General features: G+C 42.0%; 1 protein-coding gene across 3 annotated transcripts in view; it reads right to left on the reverse strand.

Moving 5' to 3' along the window:
• Positions 1–26,393, reverse strand: part of asz1 (ankyrin repeat, SAM and basic leucine zipper domain containing 1) — a 110,104-nt gene that overhangs the window by 73,513 nt on the left and 10,198 nt on the right. For 2 of the 3 annotated variants that reach the window (XM_086009185.1, XM_086009184.1), the window contains exon 2: positions 4,996–5,140. In XM_086009185.1, coding sequence (XP_085865311.1) covers positions 4,996–5,140 — 145 coding nt within the window. Of the gene's footprint in view, positions 1–1,984; positions 2,069–4,995; positions 5,141–26,393 lie in introns of those variants that run through there. The other variant, XM_086009186.1, reaches the window with a different exon arrangement.

Below are 26,393 nucleotides of genomic sequence, written 5' to 3' on the forward strand. Positions count from 1 at the left end.
ATTAAAAATTCTCATCCTTATTTTCGAATTCCTCCATGGCCTCACCCTTCCCCATCTCTGTAACTTCTTCCAGCCCGACAACCAATGTCCCCCATAAGCTGCACTGCCTTCTGCACCTTAGCGCGATCTCTGCCGACAACCCTCAGATCTCTACACTCTTCCAATTCTGGTGTCTTGCACATCCCTGATTTTCTTCGCTCCACCACTGGTGGCCATGCCTTCCGCTGTCTACGCCCTAAACTCTGGAATTCTCTCCCTAAAACTCACCACCACTCGCTCTTCCTTTAAGACGCTTCTTAAAACCTCTCTCTTTGATCCTGTCCTAATGTCCTAATATCTCCTTATGTGGCTTGTGTCAAATTTTATTTGATAATCGCTCACATGAAGCACCTTGGGATATTTTACTATATTAAAAGGTGCTTATATAAATGCAAGTTGTTGTTCGGCTGATTCCGCCTGGATTGTGCAGACATTACACGTAAACAAGCGGAAACTCGACCCCTTGATTTCAATCCAGTTTAAAACAGAGTCAAGTAAGGTCAAATTAACCGAGCTATCTGTCCTGGATCAATACTCATTCCTATTTTTAACTGGGATGGAAATTTGTACATAGTGTCAAGCATTTAATCCTTTTCTGTTGTTTTGGAGTAGGAGGAAGAAAAAAGGCTATAGCTGTGAAGCAGCAGTACACTTTTCAAATTTGGCACGATCAGTACTTTCTTGCTGTATTATTGAAAACAAAATGTCAGTTAAAATTATTTACATGTTTAAGCAAAGCCCGTTTGGTCTGATTTGTACCACCAGAAATATTCAAATTACACTCAACAGACTGCATGAAAAATGCAATAGTAGAAAGGTCCACAAAGCCCATTTGTAACACAATAAATAAATGCACTCAACTTTATTCACCATGTTTTATACAAATAGCTCTTTAATTACAGAACTTTGTCAGAATAATTTACAGTCACTTATTTCAGTTTTTAAATTCAGCTATTATATGTAAAAAGGAAAACTTCTGAAAAGTTTTGATTAAAATGTTGTAAATGAATGCTGGACAAGATTTTTAAAATAAGCTCTATAGGCATCGGAAAAGGATACTTAAGTGTTAACCAGCATGAATTTGATTACTAATGCTTCAACATGGGACCAACAGACTGTTAATGAGAACTCTGCTGCCACCAACTGGTGTCTCAATCTTCAACCTGTCTTATACTTACCTCTGCGTGTATTTGTACAACATAATTAACAAGAAAGGTACACAACACCTACGACAAATCTAAACACGGATATGTCCCAACCCAACAGGAGAGGGATATTATTCACCAAGAATGAGGCTCTCCTCATTTCATGGGTAATCGTTTAATTCCACCAAAGCTCACGTCGGATGTGAGACAAAGGAAGTGTGGAAATGTTACCCTTTATTCAAAAGAGCATCATGCAGAATTTATATAATTTTTATTTATAAAGCTGATGTACAATGGTGTTTTTCACGGTTAGCCAGGGGTGTTTTTTTTATTATAAGTACAGGTGCATGCTTAGTAGTATTATCAGGGACAATGATTTATCATCATTGGCTACAGCCTTGGGATCGGAGAGTAATGGGAAGAAGTGGGGGCAGAGAGTCTGGAAGCAATGGGCTTAGATCTGTGATCAAGGAGCACTGGGAAGGGAAGGGAGGAGAGAGTCAGGCAGTAAAGGGGGCTTGTGGAAGTCTGGTAGTGGAACAGAATCTAGCAACCTTAAGGGGGAGGGGCTCCAAGAGAATCTGATCCAAACTGCCTGTGGCTCCTTTTAGGTGCCTCCCACTGCATTCCTACCTTTTAGCCTTCTTTCCCTGACCTATCCATGATCTTTTTTGAGCAGTAACTTGTCCTCCCACAATGCTTTCCCCATTGTTAGCTAGTCCCTGCCTTTAAGCACTAAATATTAGTGAATCTGCCAATTTATACAGTCTTTAACATTAATTGCCATAAACAAAAATTACCTCATGAAACAGTTTTCAAGTTACCATTAAGTCCTAAAAAGGATTGCTGCCTTTTTCCAGAAGAGATCGATTTTGTAACTGAATCTGGAATCAAATTGGAGAGGGAAGGGCCTTACTATGACCAACATAGACAGAGTAATTCAATTCTTTCGTCATTTCTTCTTATGTTCCTTAAGTATTTTTTAATGGTAGGTCTGACTAGTCATTCAGGATGCTTGTTTTTGATAAATACTGTACAACCCTGATACAACTGAATGGCTCGTCAGGCCACTTAAGAGTGGTATAGGCCAGAGCAGGCAAAGACAGCAAGTTTCCTTCCCTAAAGGGCATTGGTGAACCACTTGGGCTTTTACAATAATCTGACATGGTCACTTTTACTGGTACCGGATAGATTTAAAAAAAAACTGAATTCAAATTCTCAAACTGCCACGGTGGGGTTAGAACTCACTGGATTCTCTGGATTACTAGTCCAGTAACATAAGTCCTGTACTCTAGTGTAGTGGTTAAGTGTGACACAAGACTATAAGATAGATTTTTCTCGAGCGAGTTTGGTCCAGCACCTTTCAGACATTACATCTGCATATATACAAATTTCTTGCTAACTAGACCAAATTCCATTTTTATAAAATAGAAACAACCACAGCTGAAGAGGTAGGAGATGTACAGGTCAGACACCAGAAAAGCAGACAGAAAAACTGCTAAGTATATATTAAAAAAAACAAATTAAGCATGAGTAGTCAGTAAAATCTACCAACAAAAAAAAGGAGGGGAACCAAGCTAATCATTCCAAATATTTAGTTTCTCATCAAATCAGAGGAATAACTTCTGGGAATGAGTTTTGTGACACAATAAAGGCATAGCAAATGCCTTTAAACAAAAGCATTTGAAGAAAATGACTGAATTTATCTTTGCAGTAGCATTTTCTATGTCTGAAGTTCCACTAATACTTTTTTTGATGACAAGCCTGCTGCTATTTAGACATTCAAGGGGTTTCCCAGAGCTAATACTGCTAACTGAAGGGACTCAACAAGGTTATAGGCTACAACTTCCAGCGTGCAGCGGTGCTTGTGATACCCAACAATTTTTTTATGACTGACAACAAGACTGGACAATCATAGAGCATGGCAGAATATGCCATTTGTTAGCCCCACCCTACTGTCCATCAATGGAGAAAGAACGACCAGCCCCAAGAGAAGCCATTATTAGAAGACATTCAAGGTCATTTCAATTTATTTTTGTTTAAAAAGACCAAAACAATGTTATGCATTAACTTAGGTTGTAAAAGTTACCTCAGGAAAAAATCCTATGTTAAATGTTATCTTCAAAACAATTTATTTAACAAATACACGTTACAAATTTAAATTTAACATTTTTTAATTTATAGTAATTTATTTTAAGTGATTAGAACAGGTGCATTTCGCGTATTTGTTTCTGAGATGGAACTTAAATAGCAGCAGAAAGAACAAAACCTGGAAGGATAGTACCGTTATGCAAGTATGGAGAGAAATATTAATTAAAAGTCCTGGTTTAAAATATTTTTATTTAAGCTTAAACATTTTAGAAACACTAGGCAGACATATTTGATTAAAAAACAGAAAAGTTCCAATTTCTTCAGTTTTACATTTTTTTATTGCCACCCTCTAAACAGACAGGACACTTTGCCTATTTGGTATTGTAGGATTATATTTCAAAAGCTCTTACCAGATGTTAGTCTCATGCACTATACAAAGGTCAGCAACCACAGGCAAGCTCTCTTGCTCCCCATGATTCAAAGCATGACCTATTGCACAAAGTGATCTCAAATAGCACGCCCCGAGAGAACAATGGAACTGTTTATTGTCTCGGACTTGCATGTAGGCTTCCACTACACACCCATGTCACTTCTGAGGAAGATTAATATCCATTACACCAGACAATTTCATATCAGACTGAATTCCCAAACAGGGTTATTCATGCGTATAGTCTTTTACACTAGTAGTAAAATGTAGCAGCTGTTGAAGTGGCACAAATAATACAAATGTCTTCAACCTGTCTATAAAAGAGTGAAACAGACAAAATGTTGCTCGAGTTTCTCTGAATGGTCTTTCTTTTTGCAGGCCATTTGAGTGACAGACAGTGACGGTCGTCTTCATACAAATCCCGTCCAGTTGTAGTCGTTTCAGAATTATGTAGGAATTCCGAACTACATAATTTACTTCTTGCTTCCACATCCATTGTGCCTCGTTAAAAAGCGTAACTAACTAAAATATCAGAAATAGCCAAGACTAATACTTCTTGCATTCTGAAACTCAGCCTTGCCTTTTGAGAAGCAAATCTGCTGGTCTAAGGTAACATGGTCTCCAACTACATTAATACAAATATAAAGGCCTATTGAAGACCACGCTGAGGACACTTCAGATGACCATGATTGGCGACACTGAGCAGCTATGGGACTTTAGGGCTTGTCTGCAGACTGCAGCATCTCTGCGTGGGCCGGGGCAGTCTGGCCTATTAGCTGTGTGGCGCTAACAAAGGCACCGATGGAGTGGGTGGTGGGGGAGCAGGCATACCATCATCCTGAGAGAAGACAGTAGGTGCCCCTCTCATGGAGCCAAGGCCACTCTTGTGGAACTGTGTCTCAATGCTACCATGGTTCGACGTGAAAACCATAGAAGTGATATGACGCTCTGGAGGCTCCTGCCAACACTGCCTCCCGCAGCCAAGATGGCAGCCATCTGAGCTTCCATGGCTGCAGTGTGAGCTGAGGCTCCATCGTGGCTTGCTTTAAGATTCTCCTTAAAGTCCACCTCTTTGACAACCCCATCTAATATCTCCTTCGTTGGTGCCTTGGGATACTTTCCTATGTTAAAGGTATATATGCATGTTGCTGTTGCACTGGGCGGGGAAAACACTATTTTCCAGGAACAGTCAAAAAGCGTTTCTTTCACTATCTTGAGGCTAGCATGCACAGCAGGATAACAGCACATAAAAAACAAATCAGTAGAATCAGAAATACAGAGCTGTTTCCTTACCAGAATTTAGAATTTGTTCAACCAAATGTGCCTTTTGTGATGCTAAAGCTTCTTTCAAAGTGCCTGCCTCTTTATCATTTTTTGATAGCTCAAGTACTGAAGTTTTGTCTCTTGAGTCCGTTTTTACTTGATATGTCTTCACTGGCTGAAAAAAAACAGAATGACAACTGCTAAGCATATAGAGGAGGAAAGTAGTATTGAGGAGTGAACAAGTAAACACTGTTCATTAATATGATTAAAGAAACAAGTAAGCCACTAGCCCAGATTTTGTGGTCAGCGGTGAAGGGATGGCGTTCGCTGTTGGCTTCAAAAAAAAAAGCAGCACATAGTGGGCTGATTTCCTCTTTTCCGACATCAGTTTCAATTTGGCAACTTCTACAGGGGATCTGTGGCATCCAGCAACAGGGCAGGCAGGCTGATCAGCCAATCAGATTGAAGAATTCTCACAGACAGCAAAGCAGAAAGTAAAAAGGGAATATAAACCACATTTAAATCATTGCACAGAAAGCAAAATAAAGATTGGGACGTACACACGGGGTTAAGGGAGAAATGTAAATATCAGAAAGACTTTAAAATATTTTATTAAAGATCTGCAATTTTTAAATGTTCTTCTGAGGGAATGAGGCTCTACACTTGTAAAATTAGTTTTTCAGGGCCAGAGAGGTTATTCAGCAGTAATTATGACTTAATACAGCATTAAAAGCTCAGTTACTGCTGACTGACAAGGCATTGGTCCTTACAGCGAGAATAGTGCATAAAAAGTTGAAGTTCACGACAAATAAGTGATTTCTAATGATTCCATCTGCAAAGACTGCAACAGCACATCCTGTAGAGGAGCAGGGTAACACCAACAGCAACTTCCGGATTTCCGCATGTACAGATGCCAGAAAATGCTGTCAGTTTTACACAGTAATAACGGAGTGCACCGACAGCCTTGCCGTTATTACTACTGCCAATTCCGGTCAATGTTTTTCTGCTTGTATTCCGTTGTTTAACCTTTCACCAATGGAATGAAACGGGGGCAGGGGTGGGGGTGGGAAGAGAAGGTATAAAGCACCCACTTTTGCCAATTAAATAAATGTCCTCAAATCTTGACTCACCACCAGTGATGCTACTTTTCCATCTTGCAATATTGTTACTGAGTGTAACAGTAACATTTAATAAAAGTGTAAGCATTATGTCGATAACTGCAAAGTGTACCCAGGGATGATTGATAAATTTGACACCGTTTTCATTTCTAAATACTCATTTGCTTTATAAACAGTGCTAATTTACAAATTCTGGTCCCCACTCCCAAATTGCCAAAGTGAAGATAGTGACCTCCACTGTACACCCTTATGTGGCATCAGTACCACACATTTACTGTCATGCTGCCAGCTGCTGTGGGAATCACAGGAGAGAAGGTGGAGTGCCCTTCCCTTTTGTCAAATAATACCCACTTTAATTTCTCCCAAAGCCTAAACATTAGCAAAGCATTAACCATGTTATCAATTAGAATTTATCATTTAAAAAAATTGATTTAAGTTATGAAGACCTTAATCAAAGCCAGGGAATTTAATCTTCAATGATTATGACAACCTAAGATTGCTTGAAATATCTTAATTAATTTTACACATTCGATCTAGTCAGCAGAAAGCTGGAGACACGCCAGCCCCACCAGTATTATTCTCCCCCACTCCCAGAAATGTTGCTCTGCAATGCTCAGCATAAATGAAAATTACTGCTTCCAGCAAAAAAAATGGTAATGTTACTTTTAACACTGCAGCAATATCCAACGCTGTCGAGAATTTGAGGAGTGAGAGTTTTCATAATTTACTGTAAAGTTAGTCAATGCTTTCTGCAAAATGGCTGCTTATGCACAAAATCATCTAACGGAGTGTATTTTTTTTCTGTATAATGCAAAGTCAAATGCCAAAATCTTGCTAGGGTATATGATGGGAAAAGTCATCCATTTTTGTACTACTTGCCATACCATAACAACTATGTTCATAGCTGAAAGATCAAATAGACCATTGTAATCTGTCTTTTTTCTTGATTGCACTAACACAAAAGGTAAGGCCTCCAGTAATTTCTCTATAAAGTTTGGCATGAGTACATATGTGGAACAAGCAAAACAAAAAGGCAACTACAAACTACTGTAGCATGACTAGTAAAATAAAAAAAAGTGGATGTCACCAAAACAACTCAACTATAATTGGAAGACGTGGGTAAATATAATTAAATACAATATTTCATAAACCAGCAGATAAACATAAAATGTACAATTATTCATCATAAGATTTGCTAGTACTTCTCATGTTAACATTACTTTAGTATGCTCATGAACACCGTGTACACAAATAAGACAACAACTGGGTGTAGTCTTTATGAAACTACTTATGGGTAGAACTTAAAAACAAAAAGGGGGCAAGCACTTTGCTGGGAGTGTACTATAGGCCCCCAAACAGTCAGGGGGAGATAGGGGAACAGATATGTGGCAAATCTCAGAGAAGTGTAGAAATAATGAGGTAATAATAGTAGGGGATTTCAACTTCCCCAATATTAACTGGGATAGTCAGAGTGTGAAAGGCTTAGAGGGTGCGGAATTCTTTAAGTGCATCCAGGAGAGCTTTTTGAGCCAGCATGGAGAAAGTCCTACAAGAGAGGGGGCGGTACTGGACCTAATTCTAGGGAATGTAGCCAGGCAAGTGGTAGAAGTGTCAGTAGGAGAGCATTTTGGTGACAGTGACCATAATTCGGTGAGATTTAAGGTAGTCAAGGATAAGAACAAAGATGGACCGGAAAAAAGGTTCTAAATTGGGGGAAGGTCGACTTTAATATGATAAGGCAGGATCTGGCCAAAGTGGATTGGGATAAGCTACTTGTAGGAAAATCCACATCAGAGCAGTGGGAGTCTTTCAGAAAGGAAATAGAGAGAGTACAACGCCAACATGTTCCCGTAAAGGTCAAGGGTGGGACCAACAAGCCCAAGGAACCCTGGATGTCAAGGGATATACAAGAATGGATTAGGATAATAAGGGAGGCTTTTGGCAGATACAAAGGACTAAAAACAGTGGAGGCCCTAGAGGAGTATAGAAAGTGCAGGTGGGTACTTAAAAAAGAAATGAGGAGAGCGAAGAGGGGGCATGAAAAAACACTGGCGGGCAAAATAAAGGAAAATCCCAAGGTGTTTTATAAGTATATTAAGGGCAAGAGGATAATCAGGGAAAGAGTAGGGCCCAAAGTGGCAATCTGTGTGTAGAGCCGGAAGATGTGGGTGAGGTTTTAAATGAGTATTTTGCATCTGTGTTCACTATGGAGAAGGATGATGTAGGCATAGAAATCAGGCAGGGGGATTGTGAAATACTTGAACAAATTAGTATTGAGAGGGAGGAGGTACTAGCGGTTTTAGCGGGCTTAAAAGTGGATAAATCCCCAGGCCCACACGAGATGTATCCCAGGCTGCTGTGTGAGGCAAGGGAGGAGATTGCAGGGGCTCTGACACATATTTTCAGAACCTCTCTGGCCATAGTGGAGGTGCCAGAGGACTGGAGGACAGCTAACGTAGTACCATTATTCAAGAAGGGTAGTAGGGATAAACCATGGAATTACAGGCCAGTGAGTCTAGCATCAGTGGTAGGGAAATTATTGGAAAAAATTCTGAGGGACAGAATTAGTCTCCACTTGGAGAGGCAAGGATTAATCAAGGATAGTCAGCATGGCTTTGTCAGGGGGAGATCATGTCTAACCAATCTGATTGAATTTTTAGAGGGGGTGGCTAGGTGTGTGGATGAGGGTAGTGCAGTTGATGTAGTCTACATGGACTTCAGTAAGGCTTTTGACAAAGTCCCGCATGGAGACTGGTCAAGAAGGTAAGAGCCCATGGGGTCCAAGGCAATTTGGCACATTGGATCCAGAATTGGCTTAGTGGCAGGAGGCAGAGGGTGATGGTCAATGGTTGTTTTTGTGACTGGAAGCCTGTGTCCAGTGATGTACCGCAGGGATCAGTGCTGGGTCCTTTGCTGTTTGTAGTGTACATTAATGATTTAGATATGAATGTAGGAGGTATGATCAGTAAGTTCGCAGATGACACGAAAATTGGTGGAGTGGTAAATAGAGAGGAGGGAAGCCTCAGGCTACAGGACGATATAGACAGGATGGTTAGATGGGCAGAACAGTGGTAAATGGAATTTAACCCTGAAAAGTGTGAGGTGATGCATTTTGGGAGGACAAACAAGGCAAGGGAATACACAATGAATGGTAGGATCCTAGGAAGGACAGAGGATAGAAACATAGAAGATAGGAGCAGGAGTAGGCCATTCGGCCCCTCGAGCCTGCTCCGCCATTCAATGCGATCATGGCTGATGATCCAAACTCAGTACCCTGTCCCTGGCCTTCTCCCCATATCCATTGATCCCTTTAGCCTTAAGAAATATATCTAACTCCTTCTTGAATATATTTAATGAATTGGCCTCAACTGCCTTCTGTGATAGAGAATTCCACAGGTTCACCACTCTCTGGGTGAACAAATTCTTCCTCATCTCTGTCCTAAATGGCTTACCCCTATCTTTAGACTGTGACCCCTGGTTCTGGACTCCCCGACCATCGGGAACATCCTTCCTGCATCTAGTCTGTCTAGTCCTGTTAGAATTTTGTAAGTTTTAATGAGATCCCCTCTCATTCTTCTAAACTCCAGCGAGTATAAGCCCAATCGACCCAATCTCTCCTCATACGTCATTCCTGCCACCCCAGGTATCAGTCTGGTGAATCTTCGCTGCCCTCCCTCCATGGCAAGAACCTCCTTCCTCAGATAAGGCGACCAAAACTGCACACAATACTCAAGGTGTGGTCTCACCAAGGCCCTGTACAACTGCAGCAAGACATCCTTGTTCCTGTACTCGAATCCTCTCGCTATCAGAGGGACCTATGTGTGCATGTACATAGATTCCTGAAGGTAGCAGGACAGGTAGATAAGGTGGTTAAAAAGGCACATGGGATACTTGCCTTCATTAGCCGAGGCATAAAATATAAGAGCAGGGAGGTTATGATGGAGCTGTACAAAACGTCAGTTAGGCACAGCTGGAATAGTGTGTGTAGTTCTGGTCACCACACGAAAGGGGGGATGTGATTGCATTGGAGAGGGTGCAGAGGAGATTCACCAGGATGTTACCTGGGCTGGAGGCTTCAGCTATGAAGAGAGACTGGACAGGCTGGGGTTGTTTTCCTTAGAGCAGAGAAGGCTGAGGGGGGACCTGATTGAGGTGTACAAAATTATGAGGGGCATAGATAGGGTAGATAAGGGCACAGCAGTCATCATGGGTGACTTTAATCTACATATAGATTGGGCTAACCAAATTACTAACAATACTGTGGAGGAGGAATTCCTGGAGTGTTTACGGGATGGTTTCCTGGACCAATATGTCGAGGAACCAACCAGAGATCAGGCCATCTTAGACTGGGTATTATGTAACGAGAAAGGATGAATAGCAATCTTGTTGTACGAGGCCCCTTGGGTCGGAGCGATCATAATATGCTCGAATTCTTCATTAAGATGGAGAATGAAGTAGTTGACTCAGAGACTAGGGTCCTGAATTTAAATAAAGGAAACTACGATGGTCTGAGGCACGAGTTGGGTAGGATTGATTGGGGAATGTCACTCAAAGGGTTAACGGTGGATAGGCAATGGCAAACATTCAAAGACCGCATGGATGAACTACAGAATTTGTTCATCCCAGTTTGGCATAAAAATAAAACAGAAAAGGTGACTCAACCGTGGCTAACGAGGGAAATTAGGGATAGCATAAGATCCAAGGAGAGGGCATATAAATTGGCCAGAAAAAGCAGTAATCCAGAGGATTGGGAGCAGTTTAGGATTCAACAAAGGGATTAATTAAGAAAGGGAAAATAGAATATGAGAGTAAGCTTGCAGGGAACATAAAAACTGACTGTAAAAGCTTTTATAGATATGTGAAGAGAAAAAGATTGGTGAAGTCAAGCGTAGGTCCCTTGCAGTCAGAATCAGGGAAATTTATAATGGGGAACAAAGAAATGGCAGACCAATTAAATACATATTTTGGTTCTGTCTTCACAAAGGAGGACAGAAATAACCTCCCAGAGATGTCGGGGAACATAGGGTCTGATGAAAGGGAGGAACTGAAAGAAATCAGTATTTGTAGGGAAATGGTGTTAAGGAAATTGATGGGATTTAAGGCCGATAAATCCCCAGGGCCTGATAATCTACATCCTAGGGTACTTAAGGAAGTGGCCCTAGAAATAGTAGATGCATTGCTGATCATCTTCCAACATTCGATGGAATCTGGAACAGTACCCATGGATTGGAGGGTAGCTAATGTTACCCCACTATTCAAAAAAGGTGGTAGAGAGAAAACGGGGAATTACAGACCAGTAAGCCTGACATCGGTAGTGGGGAAAATGCTATAAAAGTTGTAATAGCAGAGCACTTGGAAAACAGTGACAGTATCGGACAAAGTCAACATGGATTTACAAAAGGTAAATCGTGCTTGACTAATCTACTGGAATTTTTTGAGGATGTAACTAGTAAAATAGATAAGGGAGAACCAGTGGATGTGGTGTATTTGGACTTTCAGAAGGCTTTCGATAAGGTCCCACATAAGAGAATAGCGTGTAAAGTTAAGGCACATGGGATTGGGGGCAAAGTATTGACTTGGATAGAGAACTGGTTGGCAGATAGAAAGCAAAGAGTTGGAATAAACGGGTCTTTTTCCGAGTGGCAGGCAGTGACTAGTGGGGTACCGCAGGGATCGGTCCTTGGACCCCAGCTATTCACAATATATATTAATGATCTAGACAAGGGAACTAGATGTAATATCTCCAAATTTGCAGACGACACAAAGCTGGGTGGTCGTGTGTGCTGTGAGGAGGATGCCGAGAAACTACAGGATGATTTGGACAGGTTGGGTGATTGGGCAGAAGCATGGCAGATGCAATATAACGTGGATAAATGTGAGGTTATCCACCTTGGTGGCAAAAACAGGAAGGCAGATTATTATCTGAATGGCAATAGATTGGGAGAAGGGGAAGTGCAACGAGACCTGGGTGTCCTTGTGCACCAGTCGCTGAAGGTAAGCATGCAGGTGCAGCAGGCGGTTAAGAAGGCAAATGGTATGTTGGCCTTCACAGCGAGAGGGTTTGAGTACAGGAACAAGGATGTCTTGCTGCAGTTGTACAGGGCCTTGGTGAGACCACATCTTGAGTATTGTGTGCAGCTTTGGTCGCCTTATCTGAGGAAGGATATTCTTGCCATGGAAGGAGTTCAGCGAAGATTCACCAGACTGATACCTGGGATGGCAGGAATGACGTATGAGGAGAGATTGGGTCGACTGGGCTTGTACTCGCTGGAGTTTAGAAGAATGAGAGGGGATCTCATTGAAAGTTATAAAATTCTGGCAGGACTGGACAGACTAGATGCAGGGAGGATGTTCCCGATGGTTGGGGAGTCCAGGACCAGGGGTCACAGTCTAAGGATAAGGGGTAGGCCTTTTAGGACAGAAATGAGGAGGAATTTCTTCACCCAGAGAGTGGTGAACCTGTGGAATTCTCTACCACAGAAGGCAGTAGAGGCCAATACATTAAATATATTCAAGAAGGAGTTGGATATATTTCTTAAGGCTAAAGGGATCAAGGGATATGGGGAGAATGCAGGGACCGGGTACTGAACTTGGATGATCAGCCATGATCGCATTGAATGGCGGAGCAGGCTCGAGGAGCTGAAAGACCTACTCCTGCTCCTATCTTCTATGTTTCTGTGAACTTTTCCCCTTAGTAGACGGGTCAATAACCAGGGGGCATAGTTTGAAGGTAAGGGGCAGGAGGTTTAGAGGGGATTTGAGGAAAAACTTTTTCACCCAGAGGGTGGTTGGAATCTGGAACTCACTGCCTGCAAGGGCGGTAGAGGCAGGAACCCTCACAACATTGAAGAAGCATTTAGATGAGCACTTGAAACGCCATAGCATACAAGGCTACGGACCAAGTGCTGGAAAATGGGATTAGAATAGACAGGGCTTGATGGCCGGCGCGGACACGATGGGCCTCTTTCTGTGCTGTAGAAATCTATGACTATCTACGAGTAGGCCTAAACTACTAGAGTCTGGCACAGAACACTTTCAGAAATTGTAAAGACAAAATTATCAAGAGGTTTTGATCTTAACTACTATGCATAGAAACGATGAGATGGTTGACTACAAACATGCACCTGCAATAGACGTTTCTTTCAAATGCCAAGAACATCAAGCAAATATAAAACAAGTAGTTAGTAGTCTAATTTGCCAGCTCATTGAGTAGCAGTAAGTGAACTGCATGTACCACTGTATATATAAAAAATCCCTTCAAGCACTAAAGGTTGAGACACAAATGTATTTAGAAAAACAGAAATGAAAATTTGAAGTATCCTTTATAAACTGCACTCTCCCATCTAGAACTTTTCTGCTTCAGTTTTCTTTTGCACTGCAAACACAATTAAAAAAATTACTGCAGTTTAACTGTCCCAACAAGTCACAAAGCTACATTCTGCAATGAGATAGAATCTAAACTAAGCTGCTTTTATATTAAAACATCTTACAGGAAACTTTGTGCTATCTGGCACCGACGGGACCGAGCTGTTGCCGTTCCCTCAAAACTGCCGGACACACCAGCGTTAATGTTGAAGCATACGGAGCTTTTCAGCTCCATATCTGGCAACAAACACTGTTGCTTAGCAACAGCTTCTAAACAGTCAGCCGTACCTTGGAAGCGTCTCTGTAGCTTAGCAACAGCTTCAGGGAGACTTTGCAGAGCCCGACTGTTGAAAAAAAAAGCCACGAGAAGAAAAAAAACCTAACAAAACTGCTCCTGATTTTTGCCGGTGGCTCGAGCTTGCCGGACATTTAGCCTCCGAATAACACAAAGTTTCCTGTAATTTGGGTGCTAGGTACCAATATCTGTGAGCCAGCCCTGGCGGTTACATTCTTAAATCTGGCTCCCTTATCCTGGTAGACTTGTAGGCCGGTTGATTTCCTTTGGATCTACAAGTCTGTCGCCGGGATAAGGAAGCTAGATTTAGCACAGTGAACACTAGAAATTGGTTTTCTGGTGCCAGAGAGCCAGAATCTCAATTAGGCAGTTATAGAAAGATAACCCACAAGATTGATAGATGAAGCCAATGAGTGGTGCAAGAGTTATAACAAAGATTAACATTTCAGGTCCTTAAACAAAGAACAGTAAAAGTGCTGTACGGCAAGCGTCATCTTTGATAAAAAAAACATGATCTTCACTGGTTAACAATTCATTCATCCTAATTGTAAATTTTAACAACCAGCTATTAAAGCAGTTTATCTGCCACACAAGCATCGCACTCTGCAGCAGCGATTCACTCATTACGCAGACAACTAAACAAACAAGGATGGTCTCAAATAACTGGTAACCTGCAAAGCCCAAAATGAAATGCTGAAATTATATAAATCTCTTTTCAAAAATCTTCATCCTCCTTTTTACCATTAATTTTCTCCTCTCTTGAAAGCTTGGTTCTTGCTGGTGCATGGTTCCACAGCGGTAGACACCCTCAATTCCTCAGGTATGCCAAGACAATAAGCGGCGACAGGCTATCGGACAATCAGCCAGTTTGGGCCCACAGCCAGCCAAGCCTGGGTCTCACCTGACCGCCACGTGCACATTTCCTAGCAATGGTGGTTGGTCCCAGGAACTCTGGCTGATTTTCCTCTCCCTGACCTAGAGGTGGTAAATTGCAGTGCCCTTACTCAGCACAGAACGGAGATCAAACATGTCCATTCAAGCTGGTACATATAGCTCAGTTAATTATTGGTTTAGCTAGCTAAGCCATCAGTAGAACCTACTTCTGAGAATTTAATAAATCCCAAGTTTATTATTTAATTTTACAAATGTGGGGGATTGGAGGCTTTTGGCTTTGGAACTTGTGAAAAGCAATCTTCCATCCATCTAGCCTAGTCTGCTATATTAGCTTCAATTCTATTAAAATTAGGCAATAACAAGTGTAGAAGTGTACATATGTTGTAGGTCCTTACCACATCAAAAAGCAGTTTGGGACACGATAAAGCTGAATACCATAGCAGAGACTTAACCTTAAGGTTAGGTAGCCATATTATTTCTGGCATTAGACTGTGGGTATTTATGTAAACATAAAATTGTTCCAATATATATTTTATATATTGCTTTGAACAATTCTTCTGACCTTGCATCAGCAGCTCTGATGCAGAACAATAAAAGAATGATTTTGAAATACTGACCTTATGTTTATATTTGGGTTTACAATATTTCTCAGCCAATCAGATCCCTAACTTATCTCGAGCCACAATTTATATATTTTAATTGAGGTGGGGAAGCAGTAAAAGAAAACAATTGCAACACAAGGTTCTTCCTAGTCTTTGCCTAAATGGCTGGATAGTAGCCTTTCCAGGAGGGAGAAGCAGTGAGGAAAAAAGGACATGAATTTTTAAATGTTAAAATCGTATAGTGCATTGGACTGCCAACAAGGTGATAAGATGCAAGATCACCCTCCTCCTGACTTCATCCAGGATGATAAGGAAAGGTGCACAGTGATAAATGGACACCTCCTCTGAGAAAGGACAAAGAATAATCTGCGAATCTCAGCCCTGGAGCTCATTGTCCAATACCTTCAGACAGCTTAGAGCAGCATTCATGGAGACCAGGTTGTAAGTTAAGGCTAATTGCTCACTCAACATTTCTGTTGCTCCGATTCATCATGGCTGAAGAGCAATAAAACAAATGTAATTTTTCTTTGTCAGTCCTGATATCATGAGTTGAAAATAATATTCTGCTGGTATTCATTGAAGCACAATTTTTAAAGAAGCTGCTTTTCCACAAAGTCTTTTGTAGAATGTCATTTTGACAAAGCAGCTCGTCAAGTTCATGTGACACATGTTTTATAGCCTTTGTGGTTGAATAATTCACATTGAATAGGATCCTTTTTTAATTCAATCTTAAATTTTACAAATTAAGAATCTATTCAGACACCCACGATGGTGCTGGGAGAGATGTCCACATGCAGAATTCTTGTTATTTTTGATGCGTAAGTTATTTGTAAACTTTTAATAATTACTAGTCCATCTCCCGTGGAGTGGCACACGGGCAGCCAAGATTAAGCGTAGCCCTCAGGTGAAGTGGGGTTAGAGGACGGAGGCCAGTTATACTAGATCATACAAATGTAATCCAGTCCCCATTTTAAAGTCGTACATTCGGCACTTAATTTAACATGACCATTATAAATTCCTATGTCCACATTTAAAATGGAACTGCTTTTGTAAACTTCTCAAGTTGTAACTACAGGTTCCTGCCGGTGGTCGGGGTACAGGCACGTGAGAGTTCTTTCCTAATAGTTAATAATGTAAATGGTCAGAAAGCAGAGCGAAGAGAATCTCCACTCTCCAAATATTTAAATGATGATTAGGCAAACCATCCAAAGGGTCCAAGCAGCTCTGGCACTGCATTGGATGTACCCTCTGTGTTGTGCCCAACTGAAGTAGTGGAAGACTACCCCTTCCAAGGAGTCTCACACCACTTCACTGAGTCAGGTGAATAGAGGAGACTTGGACTCTCCTTGTAGATCTGTCAGATTGGACTGATGGCTAAATTTCAGTACTACCACTACAAGAAGATTTTTAGATATAAGCTACTGCTTCATGCTGATGATGCATAACATTCACCGACATTTACAGTCAATGCTAAGTCAAAATCATTTCGCACTCACACAAAACTTGCATCATGTTATGCATATAGAATTATAGAATGGTTACAGCACGGAAGGAGGCCATTCGGCCCGTCAAGCCCGTGCCGGCTCTCTGCACGAGCACTTCAGCTAGTCCCACTCCCCCGCCCTTTCCCTGTAGTCCTGCAAATTTTTTTCCATCAGGTGCTTATCCAATTCCCTTTTGATAGCCACAATAGAATCTGCCACCTCCACCACCCTTTCAGGCAGTGCATTCCAGATCATAACCACGCGCTGTGTAAAAGTTTTTCCTCATGTCGCCTTTGGTTCTTCTGCCAATCACCTTAAACCTGTGTCCTCTGGTTCACGACCCTTCCACCAATGGGAACAGTTTCTCTCTATCTACACTGTCTAGACCCCTCATGATTTTGAACACCTCGATCAAATCTCCTCTCAACCGTCTCTGTTCTGAGGAGAACAAGCCCAGCTTCTCCAGTCTATCCACATAACTGAAGTCCCCCATCCCTGGAACCATTCTTGTAAACCTTTTCTGCACCCTCTCCAAGGCCTTCACATCCTTCCTAAAGTGCGGTGCCCAGAATTGGACACAATACTCCAGTTGTGGCCGAACCAGTGTTTTATAAAGGTTCATCATAACTTCCTTGCTTTTGTACTCTATGGGCTGGATTTTGTCAATGGGGAGCTTTTGGAGGCGGGACTCCCACTTGTTGGGTTTTAGTCCCGCCTCCATCAACTTGTGGCCAACCCACGCTATTTTCCCTTGATTGACCTTGTTAAGCCAGCCCAGCCGGATTAGCAGGCCAATTAAGGGAAAGCCAGTTACAGGTGACATCAGCGAGTGCCGTTTCATCTGTCAAGAGCTTTTGACAGATGAAATGTCATCGTTTGACAGCTCTGTGAAGCTGTCAAACACTGACAATCTGTCCTCTTAAGTTGTGTCTTTACTCAAGACTCAATTAGAAAGCCTTCCTGACCAGAAAGCAGAAGGCTGCAGCTTTTGACAGTTCAGCGGCCATTCTGCTTTCTGTGCCGGTGAGCTGAGGGACGCCCGAGACCTGAAGGGAAGAAGTCTGCAGGAAGAAGTAAAGGTAAGTAAAACTTATTAAAACACTTTACACACACCTCACACACTTACCTCTGCACACATGCACCCATTACTCACCTGCACACCGGATATCTCGACCCCTCTGACCCCCGCAGGCCGACGGCCCGCCTCGCTGACCCTGGCGAGGTTCGGAGACATCGGGAAGCCCACACTTCAGGGCTCAAAATAGGAATTAGCCAAAAAACTGCCTGTTAACTACCTATGGGTCGGCTACCTGCCTCCTGGCAAGATGGCATGGAGATGGGTTGGGGGCGGGTTGGGCACCCGCCCCCAAATTCAGCTATTTTCCCAGCAGTCCCGCCTCCAAAGGGCTGGCAAAATCCAGCCCTATGCCTCTATTTATAAAGTGAAGGATCCCGTAAACTTTTTTAACCACTTTCTCAACCTGCCCTGCCACCTTCAATGACTTGTGCACATATACCCCCAGATCTCTCTATTCATGCACCCCCTTTAGAATTGTACCCTTTAGTTTATATTGCCCCTCCTCATTCTTCCTACCAAAATGTATCACTTCGCACTTTTGTGTTAAATTTCATCTGCCACGTGTCCACCCATTCCGCCAGCCTGTCTATATCTTCTTGAAGACTATCACTACCCTCCTCACTGTTCACTATACTTCCAAGTTTTGTGTTATCTGCAAATTTTGAAATTGTGCCCTGTCCTCCCAAGTCTAAGTCATTAATATATATCAAGAAAAGTACTGGTCCTAGTACTGACCCCTGGGGAACACCACTGTATACCTTCCTCCAAAGCGAAAAACATCTGTTCACCACTACTCTCTGTTTCCTGTCACTTAGCCAATTTCATATCCATGCTGCCACTGTCCCTTTTATTCCATGGGCTTTAACTTTGCTGGCAAACCTATTATGTGGCACTTTATCAAGTGCCTTTTGGAAGTCCATGTACACCACATCAACCGCATTGTCCTCATCAACCCTCTCTGTTACCTCATCAAAAAACTCAATCAAGTTCATTAAACACGATTTGCCTTTAACAAATCATGCTGGCTTTCCTTAATTACCCAATACTTGTCTAAGTGACTGTTAATTTTGTCCCGGACTTTTGTTTCTAAAAGCTTCCCACAACCGAGGTTAAACTGACTGGCCTGTAGTTGCTGGGTTTATCCTTACACCCTTTTCTAAACAAGGGTGTAACATTTGCAATTCTCCAGTCCTCTGGCACCACCCCTGTGTCCAAGGAGGATTGGAAGATTATGGCCAGTATCTCTGCAATTTCCACCTTTACTTCCCTCAGCATCCTAGGATGCATCCCATCCGGTCCTGGTGACTTATCTACTTTAAGTACAGCCAGTCTTTGTAGTACCTCCTCCTCATCAATTTTTTATCCCATCCAGTATCTCAACTACAGGAAACTTTGGTTTATCCGGAAGTTAACTGTCCGGAATGCTCGAGCCACCGGCAAAAACCAGGAGCCGTTTCGTTAGGTTTTTTTTCTTTTCGTTGCTTTTTTTTCCAACCAGTCATGTTCTGCAAGGTCTCGCTGAAGCTGTTGCTAAGCTACAGAGACGCTTGCAAGGTACGCCGACTGTTTAGAAGCTGTTGCTAAGCAACAGGGTTTGTTGCCAGATACGGAGCTCAAAATCTCCGTATGTTTCAACATTAGCGCTGGTTTGTCCGGCAGTTTTGATGGGACGGCAACAGCTCGGTCCCGTCGGTGCCGGATAACACAAAGTTTCCTGTACCTCCTCTTTCACTATGACTTTGGCAGCATCTTCTTCCTTGGTAAAGACAGATGCAAAGTACTCATTTAGTACCTCAGCCATGCCCTCTGCCTCCATGCTTAGGTCTCCTTTTTGGTCCCAAATCGGCCCCACCCCTTCTCTGACTACCCATTTACTATTTATATGCCTATAGAAGACTTTTGGATTCCCTTTTATGTTAGCTGCCAATGTATTCTCATACTCTCTCTTTGCCCCTCTTATTTCCTTTTTCACTTCCCCTCTGAACTTTCTATATTCAGCCTGGTTCTCACTTGTATTCTCAACCTGACATCTGTCATACTGCTTTTTCTGCTATAATCCTTTTGTAGTAACACTCAAATTTAGCCAACACTTCACAAATCTGCAGAGAGAGTTCAAGGGGGTCATTTTCACTTTGGGTGCAAACAGAAAGCTGGCGGTAGATCAGCCACCTGTTATATACCCCCGCTCAATTTTCATTCCCATCAGAAAGATTGCAATTAAAAATAAAAAGGGATAAAACTTTAACAATGCATAATTAATATACTTCTTTCAATTAGGACAAACATAAAACAATTAGCATTTATAATGTAGAAAAATGTCACAACATCAATAGTAGACTAACAGCAGCAAATTGCCATTATATTCTTACTTCTGTCAACACACTATGTTAGCGTCCAATTGTAATGAGTAACATTGAAAACTGCATCTCCACTGCCTTGGAATTATTTAACGTTTGTATTTCGAGCACATGCATTACTCACTTTAAATCACAGATGACTAATTATTGCACTCCCACAAAGGAGGGAACTGGGCCGCTAGAATGCACAACTTCAAATCTTCGAAGCTACTATTTCTCAGCTCAAATAAGTACAAGATTGAGTTACTTGGTTATGTATAATATGACTGCCTTCTTGTAGTTCTACATCAGTATATGAAGTACTATTTATCCAATACTGTTACCTTCATTTTTGGTAGCATTCCCTTATTGGCTCCAGTTAGCGGCTGTGGCTGGCAACCAGTCACTTCAGTGTATTGGCTGCCTGCCAACCAGTACAGGATTATTGCAATGCAAGGAGCTGCACAGGGGTCAGGGGTGGGGAAAACAGTCATGTTTCAATTGATGAGTGCAGCACACAAAACTTCCAAACTAGATTAGATCATGACTGTAGGACCCAGTAAAAGTGAGTACCCTCAGCAGATTGCACACCCTCAAAATATATAGTATTTCTATAACCTATCCTGCTTATTTCTGCACCAAACTATTTGGATGAGTTAAATTTACATAAACTTTATTTATCCAAATAAAAATAAACATTTATTCTCACGTGCGTGATCCTGTGAACTAGATCTGTACAAATTAATTTCTGAAAACTATTGTGATTTCCATTTTACATACCTGAAAACCTGTCAATGGATCACTGAAAATATTTGGCACTCCTTTTCTAAAGTTGTAAACCAACAGCAATAATGGTTTATGCTATCTCATGTTTACTAATTATTTCATCCAAAAAAAAGATTGAAAGTCAAAGAATTATTAGGACAGGAAAATCTGGTAACGGACATGAATAGTGGCGAACTGGAATAGATAGCTGTAAAAGCTGCTAATTGAAAATTAAGATAAATATACATACACACACATATATACACACGTGTATGTTTGCTTGTATATTATATATATATATAAAATTTTACATTGACACACATGGATGTTAAATATCCAAGGACAGAAAAATCAGGATCTCCATTACCTATTTGATTTCAGCAGGATTTTATATAGACAAATTAATGTGGCCTGTAAATAGATTATTTCCCCATTTGAAGACTGAGACATTACCACACAATCATTGATGATTTAATTGACCCTCCCTTGCTGTTGAATTAAAGTAACCCTTAGTTATGCATTTTTTTTTACAAGTATAAAACGTATCTCCTACTTGCTTATCTACGAAACAGTAGAGAATCATATTAACAACAGGAAACATAGAAGATAGGAGCAGGAGTAGGCCATTCGGCCCTTCGAGCCTGCTCCGCCATTCAATGAGATCATGGCTGATCATCCAAATTCAGTACCCTGTCCCTGCCTTCTCCCCATATCCCTTGATCCCTTTAGCCTCAAGAAATATATCCAACTCCTTCTTGAATATATTTAATGAACTGGCCTCCACCGCCCTCTGTGGCAGAGAATTCCACAAGTTCACCACTCTCTGGGTGAAGAAATTCCTCCTCATTTCAGTCCTAAATGGCTTACCCCTTATCCTTACATTATGACCCCTGGTTCTGGACTCCCCGGCCATCAGAAACATCCTTCCTACGTCTAGTCTGTCCAGGCCTGACAGAATTTTATAGGTTTCGATGAGATCCCCTCTCAAACTTCTAAACTCCAGTGAGTATAAGCCCAATTGACACAATCTCTCCTCATACATCATTCCTGCCATCCCAGGTATCAGCCTGCTGAATCTTCGCTGCACTTCTTCCATGGCACGAACGTCCTTCCTCAGATAAGGCGACCAAAACTGCACACAATACTCAAGGTGCGGTCTCACCAAGGCCTTGTACAACTGTAGCAAGACATCCTTGTTCCTGTACTTGAACCCTCTTGCTACGAAGGCCAACATACCATTTGCCTTCTTAACCGCCTGCTGCACCTGCATGCTTACCTTCAGCGACTGGTGCACAAGGACACCCAGGTCTCTTTGCACTTCCCCTTCTCCCAATCTATTGCCATTCAAATAATAATCTGCCTTCCTGTTTTTGCCACCAAAGTGGATAACCTCACATTTATCCACATTATAGTGCATTTGCCATGTTTCTGCCCAATCACCCAACCTGTCCAAATCGTACTGGAGTTTCACGACATCCTCCTCACAGCATACCCTCCCACCCAGCTTTGTGTCGTCTGCAAATTTGGAGATATTACATTCAACTCCCTCGTCCAGATCATTAATATATATTGTGAACAGCTGGGGTCCTAGGACCGATCCTTGCGGTACCCCACTAGTCACTGCCTGCCACTCGGAAAACGACCCGTTTATTCCAACTCTTTGCTTTCTGTCCGCCAACCAGTTCTCTATCCAAGTCAATACCTTGCCCCCAATCCCATGTGCCTTAATTTTGCACGCTAATCTCATTTGTGGGACCTTATCGAAAGCCTTCTGAAAGTCCAAATACACCACATCCACTGGTTCTCCCTTATCTATTTTACCAGTTACATCCTCAAAAAATTCCAGTAGATTAGTCAAGCATGATTTACCTTTTGTAAATCCATGTTGACTTTGTCCAATCCTGTCACTGCTTTCCAAGTGCTCTGCTATGACATCTTTTACAATGGACTCTAGCATTTTCCCCACTACCGATGTCAGGCTTACCTATAATTCCCCGCTTTTTCTCTACCACCTTTTTTGAATAGTGGGGTAACATTAGCTATCCTCCAATCCATGGGTACTGTTCCAGAGTCTATCGAGTTCTGGACAATGACCAGCAATGCATCTACTATTTCTAGGGCCACTTCCTTAAGTACTCTGGGATGTAGATTATCAGGCCCTGGGGATTTATCAGCCTTCAGTCCCATCAATTTTCCTAACACCATTTCCCTACAAATACTGATGTCTTTCAGTTCCACCCTTTCATCAGGCCCTATGTTCCCCAGCATCTCTGGGAGGTTATTTGTGTCCTCCTTTGTGAAGACAGAACCAAAATATGTATTTAGTTGGTTTGCCATTTCTTTGTTCCCCATTATAAATTCCCCTGATTCTGACTGCAAGGGACCTATGCTTGACTTCACCAATCCTTTTCTCTTCACATATCTATAAAAGCTTTTACAGTCAGTTTTTATGTTCCCTGCAAGCTTACTCTCATACTCTATTTTCCCTTTCTTAATTAATCCCTTTGTCCTCCTTTGTTGAATCCTAAACTGCTCCCAATCTTCAGGATTATTGCTTTTTCTGGCCAATTTATATGTCCTCTCCTTGGATCTTATGCTATCCCTAATTTCCCTTGTTAGCCACGGTTGAGTCACCTTTTTTGTTTTATTTTTATGCCAAACTGGGATGAACAAATTCTGTAGCTCATCCATTCAGTCTTTGAATGTTTGCCATTGCCTATCCACCGTCAACCCTTTGAGTGCCATTCCCCAATCAATCCTACCCAACTCGCTCCTCAGACCATTGAAGTTTCCTTTATTTAAATTGAGGACCCTAGTCTCCGAGTCAACTACTTCATTCTCCATCTTAATGAAGAATTCAATCATATTATGATCGCTCCGACCCAAGGGGCCTCGTACAACAAGATTGCTAATTAATCCTTTCTTGTTACATAATACCCAGTCTAAGATGGCCTGATCTCTGGTTGGTTCCTCGACATATTGGTCCAGGAAACCATCCCGTAAACACTCCAGGAATTCCTCCTCCACAGTATTGTTACTAATTTGGTTAGCCCAATCTTTATGTAGATTAAAGTCACCCATGATGACTGCTGTGCCCTTATTGCACGCTTCTTTAATTTCCCTTTTAATGCCATCCCCAACCTCCGCTTTACTGTTTGGAGGTCTATATACCACTCCCACTAACGTTTTTTTCCCCTTAGTATTTCTCAATTCTACCCATACAGATTCCACATCATCAGAGCTAATATCCTTCATTACAATTGTGTTAATCCCTTCTTTAACCAGTAATGTTACCCCACCTCCCTTTCCTTTTTGCCTATCTTTCCTGAATATCGAATACCCCTGGATGTTGAGTTCCCAGTCTTGGCCATCCTTGAGCCACGTTTCCATAATCCCAACCAAATCATATTCGTTTACCTCTATTTGCGCAGCCAATTCATCCACCTTATTACAAATGCTCCTCGCATTAAGACACAGAGCCTTCAAGCTTGTTTTTTTAACGCTCTTAGACCGATTAGAATTATTATTTACTGTGGCCACGTTTGATTTAAACCGTTGATTTCTCTGACTGCCACTTTTGTTTTTCTCCTTCCTATCTTTTGCTTTTATCCTTGTTTCCCTTTCCTCTGTCTCCCTGCTCAGGTTCCCAACCCCCTGCCATTTTAGTTTAAACCCTCCCCCACAGCACTAGCAAACACTCCTCCTAGGACATCGGTTCCAGCCCTGCCCAGGTGCAAACCGTCCGGTTTGAACTGGTCCCACCTCCCCCAGAACCGGTTCCAATGTCCCAGGAACTTGAATCCCTCCTCCGGCATCATTCCTCTAGCCACGTATTCATCTGACGTATCCTTCTATTTCTACTCTGACTAGCACGTGGCCAGGCAGCATCCGTGGAGAGAGAAACAGAGTCAACGTTTCAGGTCTGTGACCTTTCGTCAGAACTGGGAAAAAAGCAGGAAATGGAAAGCAAGTTTGGGGGCTGGGAAAAGGGGGAGGGGATGAATGAACAAAAGGGAAGGTCAGTGATAGGATAGAAAGGAGAGATTAAGAGACATTAAGAGATATTCAAGGCAAGGGGAGGTGGAAATGGGGCAGGTTAAGGAACAAAGAATGGCTCTAGATGGGGTGTGAATTGCACTGGCAGAATGAAGGACAGCTGAAGGGAGGGAAGAAAAAACAAAAGTGTGGATAAAAAAAATATATATATATGTGATGGGGCCGAGGTTATGATCTGAAATTGTTGAATTCTATGTTGAGTCCAGAGGACTGTAGAGTGCCTAATCGAAAGATGAGGTGCTGTTCCTCGAGAATCATATTACCATATGTCATTAAACTTTTTTGAAAAGAATGCCCAAACCATAAATCAACACAACACCAATACATATCATTAAACCCATCTTTTTTACCTTTACCTATTTTTGCATCATTTCTAAGGTGAATAAATAGAATATTTTACAAAAGCACATGATTTGTATCCAATTTGTGGCATACTGTATCTTCTAATCAGTATTGGTACATACAAGAACACTAGATAAGTTTGCAATGAAAATAAACTGTTGCATGCCCACCCCACATGAACTTTAGTTGTCTCTTTTCTGTACTTCACTGCCACCTGTTGGAACAGTCTACCAGGTTCTGTGGAAAAACTGAATTCCACTTCCAGTCCTGTTCCATATTATTTATGTATACACACTTTATGACAAGTTGGAATTTATGGATTGTGGCGGATGGGAGGCCAGCAAAGAGACACTGGAGAAATTGAGACTAAAGGTGACAAAATCCTGAGTAACGGTTTCAGCAGCAGAAGGGCTGAGGCAGGCAACGTGGTGGTGATGGGCTTAAGCAGTCTCGTTAATGGGAAAGACGTGGCTTTTGACATTCAGCTCTGGATTGACCAGAATGCCAAGATTTCACATTGTCTGGTTCTGCTTGAGCAAGTGTCCGGGGAGAGTACAATATAGTCAGTGGCACAGCAGTGGAGTTTAGGGAGGGACTGAAGACAATGGCTTTGGTCTCCCTGATATTCAGTTGGAGGATATTTTGACTCAGTCATAACGTGATGCAATATCACAGAATTGGTCATGAGTTCAAGGGATAAAGGTAAAGCTGGCTGTCATCAGCATACATGTGGTTGTTGACCTCGTGTCTGGGACAATGTCATCCAGGGGCAGCATGTATATGAGGAAGAGAAAAGGCCCATGGATTAACCTCGAGGACCTCCAGAGGTGATTGTGCAGGAAAATAAGCCATTGTTGAAGTTATGCTGGTTGTATTCACAAAGGTAGGAGTGGAACCAGGTGGAAATAGTCCTGTGTAGCTGAACTGTGAAAGAGAGGCGATGGAGGAAGATGGTGTAGTCAACCATGTTAAATGCTGCAGAATGAGGAGGACACGCGAGATAATGCACTATAGCCAGAGGATGTCATTTAGCCAGAACAGTTTTGGTGCCGAGAGAAGGGCAACAACGGGAGGTATCTAAATGAAACATTCA

The sequence above is a fragment of the Somniosus microcephalus genome, chromosome 16, assembly GCF_052327205.1.
Source record: "Somniosus microcephalus isolate GS21.2 chromosome 16, FLI_Smic_1.0, whole genome shotgun sequence".
Classification (NCBI taxonomy): domain Eukaryota; kingdom Metazoa; phylum Chordata; class Chondrichthyes; order Squaliformes; family Somniosidae; genus Somniosus; species Somniosus microcephalus.